Source organism: Notolepis coatsorum (assembly GCF_963971535.1).
Source record: "Notolepis coatsorum genome assembly, chromosome: 17".
NCBI classification, from domain to species: Eukaryota; Metazoa; Chordata; class Actinopteri; order Aulopiformes; family Paralepididae; genus Notolepis; species Notolepis coatsorum.
In genome coordinates this window covers 61,731,303-61,752,257 of record NC_140181.1, presented here as the reverse complement: position 1 = coordinate 61,752,257, position 20,955 = coordinate 61,731,303, and the positions used below count along the sequence as shown (strand labels likewise).

At 41.5% G+C, this 20,955-nt stretch overlaps 1 protein-coding gene across 1 annotated transcript in view; it reads right to left on the bottom strand.

Annotated features, from left to right (window-relative positions):
- The window catches only part of LOC311244441 (contactin-3-like), an 85,394-nt gene that overhangs the window by 35,907 nt on the left and 28,532 nt on the right, over positions 1 to 20,955 (bottom strand). The window contains exons 9-13 of the mRNA XM_084333950.1: positions 19,568 to 19,697; positions 18,876 to 19,026; positions 9,889 to 10,016; positions 6,326 to 6,495; positions 3,772 to 3,889 (exon numbers count right to left, since the gene is read on the bottom strand). Coding sequence (XP_084190076.1) covers positions 3,772 to 3,889; positions 6,326 to 6,495; positions 9,889 to 10,016; positions 18,876 to 19,026; positions 19,568 to 19,697 — 697 coding nt within the window. The remainder of the gene's footprint in view (positions 1 to 3,771; positions 3,890 to 6,325; positions 6,496 to 9,888; positions 10,017 to 18,875; positions 19,027 to 19,567; positions 19,698 to 20,955) is intronic.

Genomic DNA, 20,955 nt, shown 5'->3' with positions numbered 1-20,955 from the left:
AACTTCCATAGCTATGCAGACAACACACAGTTGTACATCTCAGTTGAGCCGAATGAACCAAGTGCTTTATGCTCCCTAATTACCTGTCTGTCTGCAATTAACCACTGGATGAATAATATATATATTTATTTTATTAAATGAAGATAAAACAGAAATACTTCTGGTTGGCCCCAAAACAATAAGGGATGCATTTTCAATTAGGCTAGGCAATCTAGCCCATCAGAGCAAGCCAGAAGTAACTAGCCTTGGTGTCATTTTAGACTCCGACCTAAGCACATAAACAAGGTGACTAAGGTAGCATTTTTTCATTTAAGAAATATTGCCAAAGTGCGGCCATTTTAAACCAACAGGATGCTGAAAAAGGAATTCATGCTTTTATTTCCAGTCGTTTAGATTACTGTAACGCTCTTTTTACTGGTCTACCAAAAATCTATTGAGAAATTACAGTTGGTTCAAAACTCTGATGCCAGACCTTTAACACTTTGACTGCCATGAAACGTGTTTTGACGTCATTGCTGGCCATGCTCAAGTTGCCAGGGGACGCTGTACAGCGTCCTTATATCAATATTTCAAAAATCTGCGATCGGATTCATATGTCCCCTCCGCTGGCCTGAGATCCACCAGCAGGACCCACTGAGCTCTCTGGCGGTTCAGGAGCGCCATCTGGTGGCCGTAATGATAAGATTTCAACTCTACGATGATCGCCCAACGGCGCGCGGAGACTGGGGTGAGTTTCAGCGTGTAACGTTACCGTCTTCGATACTAACTGCTATTATCAACATTTGACCCACATTAGATGATTGGTATAACGCTGCCCACGGAATTATAAACGGCCCCTAGCCCATCCGGTCAACATCAGATGACGTGTAGTAACTTCTAGAAGTACGTCTAGTTGTAATTTTTTATATCGCGCTGATTGCCATAAAACTGTATTGCATCATCAATATAATGTATTTGGGGCTATAGATCACGTTCTGGAGAAAGCTGCAGAAAGAGATGAAAACATACTTATACATTAGACCATACTTTACTATGAATATGTGAATGAAAAAGTTTAACGTTGCTACACAATGAACAATACATATAGGACTTTGAATGGGCCCTAATAATGGCAATGTAGCAATAGAATTTAAAAAGTTATAGCCCTGCAAAGAAGGGGACTTTCTCCATAGACAAATAGCGCTGGCAATCTATGGTATATCATGAATTTAACCTTAGGCAACCAAAGTGTTAACAAAAACCCGGAAGCAAGAGCATATCACTCCTGTTTTAGCTGCACTACACTGGCTCCCTGTCTCTTTTAGAATTTATTTGAAAGTTATTTTACTTGTGTATAAGGCCTTAAATGACTTAGCACCATTGTATATCACAGTCTCTGCTGTTTTACACCCCATCAAGAACACTTAGGTCCACTGAAGCAAGTCTTTTAATTGTCCCTAAAGTGCCCCACAGAAAAATAGCAGAATCAGCCTTCTTTTATTATGCACCGAAACTGTGGAACACTCTACCCAAAGAAATTAGAGTGGACCTTTTTAAACAGCATCTGAAAACAGATCTTGTTAACTTGGCTTTTAACTGTATTTAGTATATTCCTTTGAGAAGAAAGCACAGCACATGAAAGAGAACAGCACAGGAGACAGGAGAGAGCACAGCACAGGACATGACATGACAGAAATACATGGATTTAATAATGGACAGTAGAGGATAGATATACGTACACTAAGTGCAAGCCATTTTGTTAATTGTACAATTTATAAATTGTATTATTGTAGAAATTAACTACAATACTTCTGTTGCTAGCAACATGCTAACTTAAACGACTTTGGGTCCTTGAAAAGCGCTATACAAAATAAAATGAATTATTAACTGCTACTACCCCTGAAAATCTGTTTAAAAAACACTTGGAAGGCAGGTGTTTAACATACATGTCAAGATTCAGCAGAAAAACACTGTCGTCTGTAGATTTTGCACAGAGCAAGTATCAGTCTACTATGAGGATCCACGTTCAAACGAGCGTTAGCCAACTACTGTAACCTTAGCAGAGCTGGGAACAGCCACACACGACCACTCGCATTGGAAAACGATGATACTACCGAAGGAAACCATCTCAGGTATCCTCGATGATACGTCTGCACTGTGAGTTTGTGTAAAATCAGTAGTGGCAGCTGTACTGTATTACTGATGCTTCCCCATTCATCCGAAGCATTTCAAATATATTTATATGGCCACTGTCTGAGTAGAAGCAGAGGACTGTACACACGCACTGCCCCGAAACAAAATACAGCTCTTATTAAAACACTGTCATTCTTAAAGTAACTTAAAGTAACTGGTAATCTGGTATCTAATAACATGGGGTATTGTATTGTTTTTAACGGCAGGGTATTGCGATACCTTTCTGAAGTCCGCAACCTGGGTGTATTACTGGACTCTACACGCTCCTTTCAGCCTCACATCAAGTCAGTCACAATAACCGCATTCTTTAACCTCAAAAACATCTCTAGACTCCGGCCTTCACTCACCGACTCCATGGCAGAGACCCTCATCCATGCCTTAATCACCTCCCTGTCTGGGGTACCCAGCAACACCCTGGACAGACTCCTTGACTACTGTAATGGAGCCCTGTCTGGGGTACCCAGCAACACCCTGGACAGACTCCTTGACTACTGTAATGGAGCCCTGTCTGGGGTACCCAGCAACACCCTGGACAGACTCCTTGACTACTGTAATGGAGCCCTGTCTGGGGTACCCAGCAACACCCTGGACAGACTCCTTGACTACTGTAATGGAGTCCTGTCTGGGGTACCCAGCAACACCCTGGACAGACTCCAGTTTGTGCAGAACTCAGCTGCCAGGGTTCTCCTCCGCATCCCACCCTGACATCAGCCCTCATCCACCTCCACTGGCTCCTGGTCAAGTCCTGTATCTAATATAATATCCTCGTCCTTACCTACAAATCTCTCCATGCCCTTTGCCCCCAGTACCTATCTGACCTCCTCCACCCCTACACTCCCTCCCGGAGGCTGTGATCCTCAGACACGGATCTGCTCTCCATCCCCCTCACCCGCCTATGAACCTTTGGGTACAGAGCCTTCAGCGTGGCGGACCCCACCCTCTGGAACTCTCTCCCGGCTGAGATCCGCTCCGCCACATCCTTGGACTCCTTCAAGACAGTCCTGAAAACCCACCTGTTCACAAAGAAGGCCTCTAGTTGTCTCCCTGTCCTTTATGCCCATTATTATTGCTTATTATTATGTCTTATGAGTATTTTTTCTGCTGCTTTTTAAAGCGCCCTTGGGTTTCTTGAAAGGTGCTATATAAATCCAAGCTATTATTATTAGTAGTAGTGGTGGTATCTAGGGATGGGTACCGTTCACATTTGAACCGATATGGTACCGGTACCTGTGAATCGATACCGGTACCCAACGGTACCTTTTTTCGGTACTTTAGTCTCTAAAAATGTAATCTGCCTACCGGTACCTCAGTTGTGAAAAAAAATATCCAAACTTCTAATTTTCGACCGTTTTCGGCTTGCCATTGCCCCGACTGCTTTGTTGTTGAATCAAGTCAAATCCTAGGTAAGCGTATATTGTGCGTGTGAACGTTGACATGAAAAGAAAAAAGTTTAAAAAAATAAATAAAAAAGTGTAAAAAAAAAAGAATATTATTATCCCTAGTGGTATCTGTATACCGTGCAACACTATGCGGAACACAGCCTTGGCCGAGTGCCCGCTTGTAATCAGTGAGCGTGGAGCGGAGAAGAGGTTTTCTTACCTTTCACAATCAATACGGCCACCGCTGACAGACTCTCTACGTCCGTGTCCACGACACAGATATACTTCCCAGCGTGGTTCAGCTGAATGTTCCTGATCATCAGATCCCCGGATGTTCTCTAACAAAAGGAGGAAATAGCTCATTTCATTACACGTGACATATTACAGCACGTTACGAGGGGGTTGTTAAGAAATAGATAGATTGATTGATTGTCATTGTGCAGCAGAGTACAGTACAACGAAAAGAGGTTTGACATCTAACCAGTGTGCAAATGTAACAGTCAAGTGCAATTGCAATATACAATGTAGGCGGCTACGTGGCGTAGTGGGCAAGGCGCTCGCCACGAATGCGGAGACGCTGGGCTCGCCTGTTCGAGCCCAGCGCTCCACATTGCTTTCAGTTTAGCTGGTCGTTCATACTAATACACATTGGCCGTATTAGGGGGTGGGAAACTGATGGGTGGGGATCGGGCGTTGTGGACAGCGACGCCTACAGGTCGGTTGGTGCGCCTGCGCAGTAGAATCAGGAAGTGTCGGGGGCAGCATGAGCCTCCCACGTGTTACTCCTCGCCACTGAGAGATCGAGCTGCGCAGGTGAAAATTTGCGACTGCTGTTACCTCAAGTACCGGAGGGGACTTGTGCTATGTATGACTTAGTCCACATTGCAACCGGCTTGTGGGAGGCAAGAAACAGCGTTCGTGACAGGGGAGGGTTGAATTGGATGATACGAAATTGGGATGGGAGAAAATATAGAAAATGGGAGAAAAACTGGATAAAAAAAAAAGCAATATACAATGTACAGGTGATTAAACTGGAGTATATATAAATGAGTACTACAATAGAAAGCTGTATTTGTAGCGTTAGGGGTTATGAAAGAATGTCATAAAGATGACGACCAAAGGGTATAGAAGCTAAATGTATTTGTAGATCCTGAGGGCGATAATGTTGAGCAAATGTTTTAATTCAATAATACCAGAACAGGTCTACTTGTATTCATATAAAGTAAGGAAACCTTACAGATGAAAGGATGAGGTACTGGCATTGATTGGAAGTTTCTCTGTAGTGTTTTTTAATAGTGTTTTTCATGTCTTCGACAAGGCCTCAGCTTTTTCAGTTCATGACCTTCAAGACCTGTTGTTGAGGAGTTATACACAAATGGAATCGTTTCTTTTGGGTCCTGCGGGCGTTTTGTTCTGCGATGCTTGAAAGAAGGAGAAAATAAAACAAGAGACCCTGCAAGATTCTCATCTGAGGAGACGCCTGCCAGCAGCAAATGGCAAATTAGTGGTGAAATCCCTCTCTTGGCAGTGGCAGGGAGGAGTCGCGGTGGGGCCGCCTCGGTTTAATTATGGAAATTAATTCCTTGAAGCTGCGGAGTTAAGTTGATAATCTCTTTTGGACTGGGGACATTATAGCATTTCTGAGGACCGAATCTCATTTCAGATAAGAACATTCTCCGTCACACGCGCATATGCAGAGTGAGGTAATCTGGGAGAGAGTGTGTGAGGGCCCGGATCAGAGCTGGTTATCCCAGGACGTGTTCTGTAGTTCTGGGGGGGGGGGGTCTGCTCTGCCATGCTTTCAACTCTCTCATGATGATGCCTATTCCTATGTTGCATTGTTACGGCACAAAATAGAAATACAGTTCAAGTGAGCGCATACTCATTCAGACAGATTATTTAAAGATCCCCTCCAGATGTATTTTAAACCCACTGTTCTACATATTGAATGGACTTTTTTTATTTATTTTTTATCAAATTGTTCGGCTCAGCAGCGTCTCTACACCTTTACCCTCATTAAGAATGCAAGGATCAATAAATGCAAATCAGCAACAAGCACTCATTGATATTTGCCAGGAATTCCAAGTCGGCAGCTTATATTCTTCCAAGACATGTCAAATACCTAGTCAGCTTTCTGATTGCTGAAGCTAAAGGTGTCAAGTTACCACATATTGGACCATGATAGGTTTGACCTATTAGTGACATCACACACGCACTAAGTAACAGAGCAGCTCTCCCTCTCCAGGGGGGAGAATGTGAAAAAGGCACTCTGGTGACAAGCTCTGCACAAAATGACAATCTGTATAGTCAAAGTCATGCTCCCAAGAGGAGTTTAAAAAAAAACCACACACACCTTTGAGTGGAAAGGACTTTTAAACATTAATGAGCGGTAATAAGAAAACACTGGAATCATTACAATGACAACCTGACATCCATTCCTGTGCTCGTAAGGGGTCTGTGTATTTTCAGCATAGTAACTCGTGCCAAGCCTCCACTGACAAAAACTGGAAAAGCAAGCTTGGAGTGATTGATCTAGAATAGATGCACTTCAATCCTATCAAATTCCACCAGCCCACAACCTTTACACCTTTACAATAATGAAAAAGGTCCCAGCTATAACCAATAGTCAACTCTGACCGCAGTCTCTCCCCAAGAAGTACAGTGACAAGCTGTCTCTTTGAACCAATATCAGAGATGAAGTGATGCGAACCGGAAAAAGAGGTGCCAACTGCCCATTCACACATTCTGGACAGTCAAGACTATGTGTCACTTACCCCTCCCACGAGCTCAAAGTGTCTGTCTCCCTTGGCGACGAGCTGTCCGTTGAAAGCCCAGGAAAAGGAAACGTCGAGGACGGGGTCGCAGGCGACCTGACAGGGTAGCACGATGCTCTCGCCCACGATGATCTCCATGTCCACCGGCCCCTGGGTGATCCTGGTCGGGTCTGCCCCAGAAACACATGGGAGCGACGGCACAATGAAAAATGGATGTTCACATCTCGTATCTCCCAAAGCACGAGAGAGTATTGATTTCTTTATATGCACAATCCGTGATTAGAGCACGGCACCCCCTGTTGAAACATTGACACCCCGATACTGGCTTTGTTTACCTACTGATTGATTGGATCTAATCCTTTTTTTCTCTCTCCTTACTCTGAATTGTATGTATTGTTTGAGGCTTTGAATGTAGGACTGAACCTTGAGGCTGGACAAATGTTTGTTTGCAGTTGCAATGTTAGATTAGGTTAGATTCAAATGTATTGTCATTATACAACACAAGTACATTACAACAAAAAGAAGTTTGGCATCCAACCAGAGTGCAAATGTAGCAGTAGTGCAAGTGCAACAGCAATATACAGGTGATTAAACTGGGTACAAAATATACAAATGAGTACTACAGTACAGGGTGTAGCGCTAATCAAATGTATGTACAGAGTTTTAGTATAATATTATGTACAGTGATACAGGTGTAAAGACAGTATAGTAGCAGTCCAGCAGCGTAACTAGTAAGTATGTATGTATAGTGTACAGATAGTATGTACAGATATTAGGGGAGCATGTGGTGTAGTGGTTAACACGGTCGCCTCACAGCTAGAAGGTCCTGGGTTCGATTCCCACTTGGGGACTAGGTTGCCGTGTTGCCAGTTACCTAGGTGGGGTATCGTATCTCCCAGGCCTTTCTGTGTGGAGTGTGCATGTTCTCCCCGTGCTTGTAAGGGTTTCCCCTCCCGATAAGATAAGCCCAAAGGAAGAACATCAGATCGCTAACGCTGTCGCGTCCCTGACGAAGACGGACAGGAGCACTTGGATTGGTCCCCGGGCGTGGCACACGCTGCAGCCCTTGTCTGCTCCCGGCTGACCTTGGGGGGGAAGGACGATGGGATGGGAGGTGCAGAGAACATTCTGACACGCTGACTCAGTGCATGTGTGTTCCTGTGGGTCGCCCATCGCGTGTGTGTGGGTGTTAATCTGATGACAAATAAATACTTCTACTTCTACTTCTATATCTATTGCAATGTACTTTGTACTACTAGTACAAAGTTCAACTTATTTTTTTAATATAAACTCTTCAAGAAAATATAACTTAAATATATCCATAGGTGGTCCAATGAATCCTAGATTTGATCTTTTAATTGATCATGTACACATTGGCGCTCTGAGCATGGCACGGAACACAGCTAGGGGTTCGATACCCCCTGGGGCCGCCCCCTACTGAAACATGTATGTAGTCATTACATTGTAAAGTGCTTTGTGGTCTAGCCCTAGAAATTAGCTATAGAAACGCAGTGTTTCAAATTACGAACAGAGGAAATAAGAAGCCTCGCTGGGACACACAAGCATGCAACGTAAATCCACAAGTCATATTATCCAGGCCAACATTATGTAAGACGTGTGTATCACAAGGGCTTTAGTCAAGTAATATGATAACGCGGGAGAGCCCTGTCGCTACTAAAAAGACCTAATACTCTGGACTAATACAGCTAGAATAATCTCCTGTAATCCTGGGAGCCATTACAATACACAGAGAATCAGATAAAACTGTTGTGGTGTGGGGTGGTACTGTACGTGTGGAGCGAAGACGAGGGGAGGCTGCTCTCACAGACATTGTTTGGCTGAGCCTGCCTCGCTTCAGGAGTCAGGATAATGAATGAGCCTGAATCAGATGAAGGCACAAACACAAGGAGGTAGGGGAGGAAGTGCCCGTTTGCATCCCTACCACGTATGGACTTTCAAGGTATGGAAATATTTTTTTACTGGTCTGTTTATCCGTTCAGCCCCATTAGCTCGCTAGCCACTATTCTTCTTGGGGTCCAGGGTCCACCATCCCTGAAGAGTTCTTAAGCCAGTACTAATCAATACTACTGTGGCACGGACCACATTAACACATACAAAGACAAACAAACAACAATTAGTGATTTTGAAAAAAAGGGCTTGGCAGGCTTGAGCACTGGACAGTCACAATCAGCGGATGAAACTAAACTAAAGGAGAAACACCCAACTATCGCTCTTGTGGAGATACACTTCATACAGGAATAGTAACAGCATCTGTGGCCCCCTTTCATCTACATGGCTGTTGTTCCCACTCATTCATTTGCTGGGAGTAAATTAGTTGTTTTCAAAAGTCACGCAGTGTTTCAAAACACCTTCCAAATGGGTTGTTGTTGTGCCCACTACAAAAACAGCTCGATACTAAACTAAACACCCGCATGGAGGAATATGAGATTGAGATTAACCATGGATTTGCAGTTTTAGGGATGAGAAGTTCATTTGGACTAGTCATTGAGGACGACTAGCTGCATAATCGCTTGATTATGGACAGATTTCACCCTTAAAAGACAGACTGATGTCCTCCACACCACACGTTTATTTTCGACCCACACGTCTATTGACTCAAGTCTATAAATCTATAGCAGCTGCAGTAGCCACTCCCCCCTTACACACATGTGTGTAGCAGAGCAATGCTGTTGTTATGCTAGATTATAAACAGAAACTTTTATTTTCATCTCAAATGAGTAGTTAAGGCGGATGTGCAATGTGCAAAGTGGGCATGTTCAACTTTTATGTTGTTGGGGGTAACTTCCTGGTTTTTAGATTATATTAATTTCCCCATGTTGAGTTACTGATTCGTCAAACGAAATCTCATTTAGTTATTACAATGGGTTTAGTGTTTATAGATAATCTTTTTGGTTTGGTATTTAGTGTATATAAATTAATGTAAATAATGGATTCACCTGTTCTGCATCAAAGTACTTCACTGAGCGAGTTCGTGCTCTTTCTGACTGGAGCAGTGAAGCCAGAGGTATGCATTTTTGTTGCTCTGACACTTTTGGTTGGATTACTATGTCTGCATTGTAATTGTGAGTTATTGGTTTAGTTTTGGTGCTGCAATCTTCATGTGTGTGATAACTATTTTGTCCTGTGTCAAACAGCTAAAATACTGTTGAGTAATTAGCATGGTTCTGTTGATAATTGGCAGGTGGAGCACAACTGGAGCAGAACTGTAGCTCACCGCCATATTGTTTTTCATGTCTTTGATACCAGGCAGAATAAATTGGACGTAAGCTGACCCTACTGTTGTAGCAGTGTTCTTTCATTCTAAACGACACAACGCAGAGTGAATCACGCTACATGTGCACACACACGCACGCACGCAAACACACACACGCACGAACACACACACACACACACACACACACACACACACACACACACACACACACACACACACACACACACACACACACACACACACACACACACACACACACACACTATACCTTAGTAAGCAAGAAAGTTTGCTTAGAAAGTTCAAAAATATTTTGAAATGCAGACCTTACCTGTAACCAGGAGCCTTCCCGTGGTACTAGACATGCCAAAACGATTCCTAGCGAAGCAGGTATAGCTGCCCGCATCTGACTTTGTTACGTTAGCAAGTCTCAGGGTTCCATCCGGAGAAAGTGTTACTCTATAAAAGAGAGAAAAAACTTTAGACTCAACTTTTCTGATCAATGGATTTTTTTCTAACGTGGTCATCTGCTAAGCATTGTGTGTGTGTGTGTGTGTGTGTGTGTGTGTGTGTGTGTGTGTGTGTGTGTGTGTGTGTGTGTGTGTGTGTGTGTGTGTGTGTGTGTGTGTGTGTGTGTGGAGAGTATGTGTGTGTGTATATGTGTGTCTTTGCTTAGAGCATTGGAGTGAGAAAAGAGGTTTTTGTGGAGCTGGCCTTATCATTTAAAGTCCCTGTAAAGCAATATGAGCTTGTCACACAACAGAAAATTGTGTTATTAACCACCCAGACAGATTTGAAAGATTAGAAAAAACTTGAATAACTATTATAAAACGCAGCTCAAAACATTGTGGGGGTGCGATCAGATCACACTGAATTGACAGCTCCCTTTCAGCTCAAATTCCATTCAATCACTAAAAAGTTTTTGCAATAAACTAGCAAATATATCAAATGGACCCTAATTGGTTAGAAAGCTTGACTCGTTGACTAACTAGCAAACTAGGTTAGACCACCTGTGTTTTTATTTAGCTATACCTCCCGGAGTATGGCGCTAATCGTTTCAGCATTTTCCATTCATATACATGAAACAGTTAGCATTAGCTTTGCTATGCTACACTTTTTAGCTACTTATCAACTCTGGGAGAACTATGCTAATATCCAGTGAGTCATTGAGCCATGATTTCAGGTTTAATTCATGGTTTAATTCTTCACAACATGTTTTATTGTTGTTTTATCACAATTTATTGATCGCTTCCTGTGAAACTATCATACGTGTGACGGATGTCATATCGAGCACCTGTATGAGGTTGACACTTTTTCAGCCAGACAACTTTTAAACTGTCAAATCTCAGATCAATGCTGCGTTATCTCAGCATTGCAGGTGACAACCATGTGCAATGTATTAAATGGTAAATGGCTGCATTTATATAGCGCTTTTATCCAAAGCGCTTTACAATTTGTTCCTCACATTTTACCCATTCACTCACACATTCACACACCGATGGCAGAGGCGGCCATGCAAGGTGCCTACCTGCTCATCAGGAGCAATTAGGGGTTAAGTGTGTTACTCAAGGACACTTCGACACGCTGCCTGGGAGGAGCGGTAATCGAACCGGGAACCTCCGGACGACTGCTCTACCTCCAGAGCCATTGTCGCCCCCGTATTACCAATGGTAATGATTAGCGCTAATGTGGTAAAATTTACTTGAAATAATATGATTTGTAACTTTGTAAAGATGTTCATCCGAATCAATGCCAGACAATAGGAGATCACAATCACATGGCCGTGTGATAAGTACAGCAAGAACAGCTGGCCTGACCGAAAGAGCAGAGACCACAGACTTGCTCTGAAAATATATAAGTAAAATGTAATCATATTATACTGGATTAGGATGAAAATACAATATTGGATTGGCTTTGATTGGATTAAAAACTCTATAAAAAAACCAAGAAACTTATATATAGATCATTAGAATCAAGAATCATTAGAATCAAGAGTCAAAGCGTTATTTGTCACACCCATACCAAGGCATACAAGACATATATTTGAATGGCATTATTATTTCAACTGTTTAAAAGATAATAGAGCATGCATTTCATATTCATGACTAAGTGTCTATACATATGTAGAATGTAAGTTTACTTGCAGTAAATCAGTAAATGCCAAATCAGGCTGTTGGTACATCACTGCAAATGTCTGTTATTATAGTTTGACCAAAATATAGACTGCTTAGTATTGAACTGTAGCTTTAAATACACTGGTTTAAATGTTACATTAGAACCCTTGAAATAGAACTGGTTTATTATGTTAAATGCTAGAGAAACCACTGTAAGCATGGACCCAAATGCCACAGAGGCAGACAGCAGACCCCGGAGCATGAAGACAACGACACGCCCCATATATGCTCTTGGCCAGCAGAGGAAGATCTTAAGGAGGAAAGACAATGTTCTGTTTGACCACATCCTTGGTCGAGGTGATCTTTGGATGGATACTCTCATTGGCTGAAAGTAGTCTAACCAGGGAGGTCATGCTTGTTATAAAATAGCCAAACAGCCAGTAATTCAGGAGGCAAGAACGAGATTCTGTGAGTACGATCTTCTTTGAATGTGTTTTAGTCTGTGAGGTCATTTCAATGGACCAGAGAACCATAAACCATGTATCCATATTATTTGTCAAATGATTAATCCCTTGTGTCGAACCAAACTCTCTCTCTGGGCCTCTGACAAATAAAACAATGGGACACAATCGAACCTTTGTGGTGGACTACAACTCATTTTCCCTCCTTCCTAGTGGAGCTGGAGGGAACCTCATTTTATCTTCTCCTCTTCTTCAGCAAACTGTGTTTAGATAACTACCTTTGACTATTACAATATACGACACTAACCTTTAGATCTGATCATGGATCAAATAGATTAATTAATACCAATACAAATATTATTACTAATACAGGGCTTTCCCCAAAAGAAAAGCTTGGGGCCAGCTTAGAAACAGACGCATCATCAATACGTGATTGCTGTCCTCTGTTCCTCTGTGTGTGTGTGTGTGCATTACAGCTGCAACGATGAGTCAACGTCGTTGATGAGGTTGACCATGAAATGTAATCGATTAGCATATTCATGATGACGCATGGTATTGTTACTTATGTGCCATCTTTGCAGTGGAAATGGAATACGTCAGAGTGTAAATAACTTCTCTTAAACCACTGTTCATGATTCTGCCTAAAGCCAGGACTTCACAGTGCGAGCGTTTCACTCACATTTGAGTTAACTCTCTCTCTCTCTCTCTCTCTCTCTCTCTCTCTCTCTCTCTCTCTCTCTCTCTCTCTCTCTCTCTCTCTCTGGCACAAGCACTAACATATCGTGGAGTGGAGAGATAACACACAATAACATATGTACTTTTTGGCTGGTCAAAATATCTCTGGCTGGTATTTTCTTACATTCTTTTTTATTTATTTTTAATTTTGATCTAAAGCCAAAAAGTACATTTTGTTCCACATTTATCAGCATTTAGCTACAGGCATAGATACATTGTATCTAATGATAAACAGTGTCATAGTAACTGGTGGGTGTTATATAATTTACAAGATAATAAAGTATGTATAATGAGTCCATAGATAAAAAGCCTACTCATGTACAGTAGGCATCCACACTACACATAATTTACTGACATAAATAAACTTCATCTCCTACTCTGGGTATTCAGTAGGTGGTGTCAGAGAGGCAACTACCCATGTGACCTGAAAATAGCAGTAGGCCTACCACACTTGAAAAACATGTCAATATATTTTGAAAAGTTTGATTGCAAATTGTATCAATTGTTGTTGTTTTTCTGGTAAATTAATAATTTAGATGAATCCACTAATCAATACAATAATGGACAGATTCATCAATAACAAAATAATCTTGCATGTGTGCATGTATTTTTGTGTTATACACTGTACTTAAATAACTTATTTGGAACTTACCCTTGTGTTTGCTATTTTATATTAAATTATTAACAAATGGCTTTCTTTATTGCAATCATTTTTGCCTCCCAAACCCTACTTGCAACTCAGCATCATCTTACGGGAGAAAGCCCTGCTTATATCAATAATATAAATATATATATATATATAGTTAGGCCTGTTCATGGTGATGACAAGGAAGGACATCCGGCTGTGTTTGCCGGGACATAGTTCACAGTATTTTCACATCCCAACAAGCATGTCAGCAGGTTGACGGCACAACCTCTCAGATGAAACGGGTTGAAATGACGTGCAGGTTGGACCTCAACCACAGACCAACTAAACTGACACACATTTTTTATTATCAAGTTATTATTGAGTATACATTATAAATAAACAGTGTTATAGACTAGAGTACTTTTATATGTAAGTTGCAACCTGAAAGTTATTTAAGGTTACATAGAATTATTGTCCCTACAAAGTACTGATTTCAATCTACTACGGGCACCTAGCGTAAAGATTTGTTCAATGATCTTTTACAGAAGAAATCTCCAACTCTCTATTCCCTGAATGGAACACTCGGATTATATACTTTTATATGCAACCTGGAAGTTGTCTTTGTATATTAAGCGATATAGAATGATAAAATCCAACTCCAAATCCAACATGTACTCATTTAAAACCTACTGCGCACAATTCTTGCATCTTTCGAAAGTAGAGAGAACTCAGGGAGTCACACACACAAGTCGCCACAAGCAGCAACAGTGGGAAATTCACAATGAAGGCTTTATACATTTATTTGTAAGTTATTTAATAATGTAGAACATTAGACGATTTTTATGCGTTCATATACGACTTTCAGAGTAAAAAACATTAGCCATGGCCATGCTGTGAGTGTTAGCCAGTTAGTTATCCTCTTAACTGGCGCCCAGAAAAGTTACCATTTTTAAACTTGAACTTGAGGACTGCATACTTTTTTTGAAAAGCGTATCTTTATACTTTATACTTATAGCACATGCATAAGCCTGGTCTCTTTTGTAAGATAACATTTTGAAGTTTCTGATACAATAAAGAAAGATCACTTTTAGTGCTAATGGAATAGAGTAAAATAGGTCTGAACTTGAGTTGTAGAAACACTTGTTACTCAAGTTTTTTTTTCGGTTTTTTTATCCACTTTTTCTCCCATCCCAATTTCGTGTATCCAATTCTCCCCTCCCCTGTCTTGAACGTTGCTCGACTATGGTCGGTTATAGAGAGGATAGAAGCCTTGCATCACATGTTCCCTCCAGCACACGAGGAGGCAGCCTGTCACATCTTTTCGCCTGCCAGCGTGGACTCTCATTGGCGAGGTGTAGGGCTGACCCCTATTAGACGATTAGTTGACTAATCGGTCGAAAGGAGCCGTAGTCGACTGGCCAACCTCTTAATCGAATATATAAAAAAATTATAATAATTATAATATATTTTTTTATCATTCTTTCCAAAAGAAAAGAGGCCTAGAAGCGTGGCTAACGCTAATGGCACGCATACCAGAAGCTAACTGCCTACGAAAACAGGCACAGAGGCACTGAAAGAGGATTTCACCCATCTAATGAACACACTAGACTAGACAAATATCAAGATGTATCCATCAGTGGACCAATTGCATGCTTTTGCAGAGGACAAGAAGCCGTCAGTCGACTCCTTCAGACATTAAGCACCCCCCACAATTTTTTTTAAATATTATATATATATATATATTTTTTTTGGGTCGACCAATAGTCAACTAACAGCAAATTTTGGCCAATCATAGTCGACCATCCAAATCCTTAGTCGGGGACAGCCCTAGCGAGGTGTAACGCATGGAGTCTCACACTACCCTCGCCACTTCCTGTCTCTGCTGTGCAGGCGTCTCCCAACCGACCTGTAGTGGGGTCGCTGTCCACAACGTCCAATCCCCACCCATCGACTTCCACCCGCTGACTCTGCCAAATGAGCCAGTACGACGGCCGGCCCAAGGCCCAAGGCAATGCTGAGACTGGGATTCGATACCGGAGTCTCTTGCATTGGTGACGAGCGCAATCTCCGCTACGCCACCCAGCCGCTTACTCACGTTTTTCTGTAGTAGTTGCAATATCCAAATATAGTATTTCCAAACAAATTGGTATGAACACCCTGGGTCCATAGCCTGAAGTATTATGTAGTACATTTCCAAATGTCATACAAATCCGTTCAGAAATGAGTGATTAGGAGCTATTTTGGTCAACTGTGGGGGAAAAAGCTCTCCAGTAAACCATTTCCTCAGTGACTTTTCACCTAGATCCCTGATTCGCACATCGCCACGTGGGGGTATCATTGGAAAGCCACGCTCATTGGCTATAACCCTGTCCAATAATGTTCCAGACCCCCAAATGATTGACGGCGCTAGAGCCCCAGGAGTCAGGGGTGGTAACTCGCGAACCGCTGAACGGATTTTGTCGCCTGAAAGGGCAATCGACAGGCAACAAAGAGGGCTTTAATTCTATATATATATATTATTGCTGTCAGGCGATTAAAAAAATGTATCTAATTAATTACAGGATTTGTAATTAATTAATCTAATTAATCGCATTTTAATCGCATAACCATTTTTATGCCTGATATTCTATATTCTATAATCATATTTCAAATTGCATGTGTTCGGATGGCATAATTCAGTACTGTATCTACAAAACCTTCTGTTTAATCATCTTCCATTTATTAATTTGCTTAGATTTTTCAGGTCTGGTAAATTTTAGCATGGTGTTATTCACAGTCAAAGATTTTTTTTTTTATTGATATTCTCATTTGGTTCATTACAATTTACTCAAGCCTAGTAAGACACAGTATTTCTGACACTGGGAATACATTCCCTGAGATCCATAGATGTCCCTAGAATCAGATACCAAGAACATGCAAATGGACCATATTAAAAAAAAGTCTGTAAATGTGTATTCTACGTTCTTATGGAATGAATGAAATTAAAAAATATATGTAAAATATTGTAATTCATTTTGAGTACATTTTCATAACGCAATAATTTGCTGTGTAATTAATTAATCTAATTAATGCGATAAACTGACAGCCCTAATATATATATTAGTGCTGTGAGGCGATTAAAAAAATGTGTCTAATTAATTACAGGATTTGTAATTAATTAATCTAATTAATCGCATTTTAATCGAAGGTCGTTGAACGTTGCTCGCATATGCCCCCCACTGGCCGGTTGTAGGGAGGATAGAAGCCTTGCATCACTTTTACCAACGCGTTCGTGTTTCCGCGTCTCTGATTGGCCAGGTCATGTGACATGTACGCCCAATCGTGGGACCGCAAGTTTCTACACTGTTTAAGCTTAGGCGCTCTTTCGAAGTTGGTTTTCGAGGTTAGAGTTTGTCTTAGAGCATGGCGATAGAACACCTGCCCTGATTCCAAACTCTAACCTTAACCAACTGCGAAAGAGTCGCCTAAGCTTAACCAGTGATAAACTAGGCGTTAGGTAGTTTGCAGGCTGTTCGACCCGGAAATAGGCGCAAAACTTGCCGTCCCACGATTGGCGCACATGTCACATGACCTGGCCAATCAGAGCGCAAAACGGGAACCCGGAAACACGAACGCGTTGGTAAAAGCATAGACGCGTCCTCTCCGGTACACGAGGAGGCAGCCTGTCACATCTTTTCACCTGCCAGCGCGGACTCTCATTGGCGAGGTGTAACGTGTGGGAGGCTCATGTTTAATCATCTTCCCTTTATTCATTTGCTTAGATTTTTCAATTGGTAAATTTTTCAAACTGGTAAATTTTAGCATGGTGTTATTCACAGTAAAAAAAATTATAAAAAAAAGAATTGAATTGATATTCTCATTTGGTTCATTACAATTTAAGCCTAGTAACAGACAGTATTTCTGACACTGGGAATACATTCCCTGAGATCCATAGATGTCCCTAGAATCAGATACCAAGAACATGCAAATGGGCCAATTTTAAGTTTGTAAATGTTTATTCTATGTTCTTATGGAATGAATGAGATTAAAAAAAGAATATTAAAAAAAAGAATTATAAAAAAATAAAATAACTTTTTTAAATGTTTTATGAATTTTGAGTACATTTTCATAACGCGATAATTTGCTGTGTAATTAATTAATCTAATTAACGCGATAAACTGACAGCCCTAATATATATATACCGTATATATTGTATTAAACATTTTTAGACCCGAGCCGCTAGAGGTCGGCAAAGTGGAGCGTCTCGCCGATGGGCAAATCGTCCTCAAGAGATCCCGGGGCCGGGTGGGTGCCAGTTAAGAGGTTATGCCGTATGTGCCTGTGTTTTTAGCTAGCTAGCTAATGTTAACATTAGCCTCTGTCACTAACTAGCTAGCGCTCACAGCATGGCCAAGGCTAATGCTAATGCTAGCTATGAGGCACTTTTACAGAGGATTGGTTTGTGTTGCCTCTCCAGATGCTGTGAAAGGATAGAGTGTTGACCGCACAACCCACGACATAGAGTGTGCCATGTCTGAGCAGAGACAATTCTTGGTTTCTTGGCGGTTGAGGTGGCTGACCCTTTAGTTCAGCTGGTTAGTGCGCCCGCCTGTGGATCCTATGGTCCCAGATTCAAATCCATATGGTTACACTGAAATTTCTACAGCAAAAACAGCCAGAGCAGGAATAATGCAGCATTCAAGATTGAAGTATTGCAGCACACCTTGCATATTGAGTGTTTGTCAACATAAGCACTGGTGAAATTCTTGCAAGACACTTATTCACAAAACATGGAGACGTTGAAGACTGCACATTGAAACGACGTCTGCGTTGTGACCTGATGTCGGTTCAACATGACCATTTTGGCACAAATACATGTATTTCAACCCCCTGACAACGTCGAGGTTTGGACATCGTTTCAACATCGAAATGTTAATGCTGGGATGTTTTCAGCTATTATTTTCTAATACGTATAACATATGCTTCTGAATTTACTTTATGCAGACTTTAACAAATACCAGTAAACTAATATATACATCCTATTTGGCAATGTGCTTAAAGCATTATACCACACTCAGTGTTGGCTGTTATCCATCTACATTAAGATGCAATCGTGCAATTTTGCAGCTGCCACATGGGGAGGAGGCAGACTAGAGCGTGGCTGCTCACTCCCACATAATGGAATCATCTGGCAAGGGAGAATATTCTATCATAGCTCCAATGGGAGATGAGCTGCCATTTCTACAAAAACAAGTCATCTTGTATAGCATTTAACGTGAGTAGCCTATATTGAACAGGACTGATGTCTCACACAAGGGCATGACCAAATACACAGATTTTCAACCGTTTTTTATTTTGTGTGTCAAGTTACTTCCCGTTTAAACTAAAGTCCAGACATTACCTGTCATTGGTGTGGATAGGCAAGTTGCCTTTTTTCCAGAGAATGCTTGCGATTGGATAGGCCTGAGGCTTGCACTCTAAGGTGACAGTGGTGCCCGCCTTGGCTTTCTGTAGGGCTCTGAGCAAGTTCCCGGTAAAGTCTGGAGCGGAGGCTGGTGGGGAAACAGAGACATAAAGTACAAAACTGTTATACATCTCACAAAGAATACGCACGTCATAATTCAGTCATCAAACCCTGTGCAGAGAAGTACTTGAGATGTTTTGGAACTACAAAAGAAATTTAAATGGAATCCGATTTTAGTTATTTCAAGGGTTTCAATTAACACATAGCGAATGATGATGCAAATCTACACGAATGAAAGCAATGCAAATGTGTTTTTATTGGCATACGTAGCATTATGTGTTTGATGTCCACATCTTAGCTCAAAGGAATTGTCCTTTGAGGTAAATGTTAAAAATCGAACATTCATCTTTCATTCCGTATCATTCAGCCCTCACACCCTTTTTAAACGGTCACCTGAGAGGAATTCAAGGGTAGAGTGTAAGGATAAATAAATAAAAACGCATTTGACCCCACAAAACCCATTTCTCGCTGACCCCATTATCCGCTAATCCAGACAACCTTTAGAATGACACTTGGATGACCTTTTACGATTCCTCTGCTGTGGTGACATATGAGAAAGGCACCCTTACCTAAAACCATGAGCTCAGCACTGAAATATATGACACCATGCTTATTCTCCGCCATACACTGGTACATGCCGGCATCCGCTATGGTCAGCACGGATATCGTCAGCAGCCCCTCCTCGACATGGATCCTGTCCTGTGACGAGGAAGACAGAATGAAGGGCTGAGCAATATGGCCAAAATATGATACCACAATATTTGTCTTATTTTTGACAGTATTTGTCTTTTTTACAATTGTCAAGGTGCTTTTTCATTCAAAGGTATAGGTATAGGTAAAGGTAAACTTCAATCCAATTTATTCCCCAAAATCGTTATATTACAATACCTCTGCAGGGAAAATGTTTTAGATTACCCTGCCTCTGGAACCACACATACTCCTGCTGGCCTTGGATCGAACCCTGCCAGAACCTTCTCTCCTGTGTCTTCCTTACTCTTTCTCTCTCTCAGCTTTCCAACTGTCTCGATAAAGAACCTTCTCTCCTGTGTCTTCCTTACTCTGTCTCTCTCTCAGCTTTCCAACTGTCTCGATAAAGAACCTTCTCATTTCTTGTGAGACACAACAACACTTTTTACAGTTTTATTTTATTTATTTACCATAGCTATTATGTAAAATGCAAAAGAGTGGAAGTGATTGAGTTAGAGAGGAAGATGAGTGAGTGAACGAACGCCTTTCTCGTCCCCTAGAGCAAAGCTGCGTCTGTTCGCCTCTTTCAATTTCGATGCGACTCAAGCGCAGATCAAATATGAATTAAGATCCAGCAATTGCATGTCATATTTCCTGCCTAAAATGTTGACAGGAACATATTTGAGTAAACCGTTTAGGTGGTTGGATTCTCTCATTCCCCCATACGCTATGCTCCTTCCCTGGAGAGGGACTAGCTCGGCATGTAGTAAGAAAGCAATGTGTGAATATTGGAAATAACATTACTTCACCTATACAGTAAATACAACACTGCTTTATAAAATCAAGTAATTGAGCACCATGATAGTACCTACCCTAGAGCAGTGCCTACATTAGCACGGGTAGGCGCTGTTCTGCACAGGTCATTTGGCAGTGGAAATTATTATCATTATTGTCTCAATAAAGAACCTTGTGTCTCCTACTTTGTCTCCCTCTCAGCCTTCATACTCTCTCAATAAAGAAACCTCTTTCCTGTGTCTCCTACTCCGTCTCCCTCTCAGCCTTCCTACTGTCTCAATAAAGAACCTTCTCTCCTGTGTCTCCTACTCTGTCTCCTTCTCAGCCTTCCTACGGTCTCAATAGAGTACCTTCTCTCCTGTGTCCCCTACTCTGTCTCCCTCTCAGCCTTCCTATTGTCTCAATGTGCTCTGTAAAAGGAATTGAGGATCTCCATTGTGATGGCATTTTGATGCATTCATGTATATAGTATATA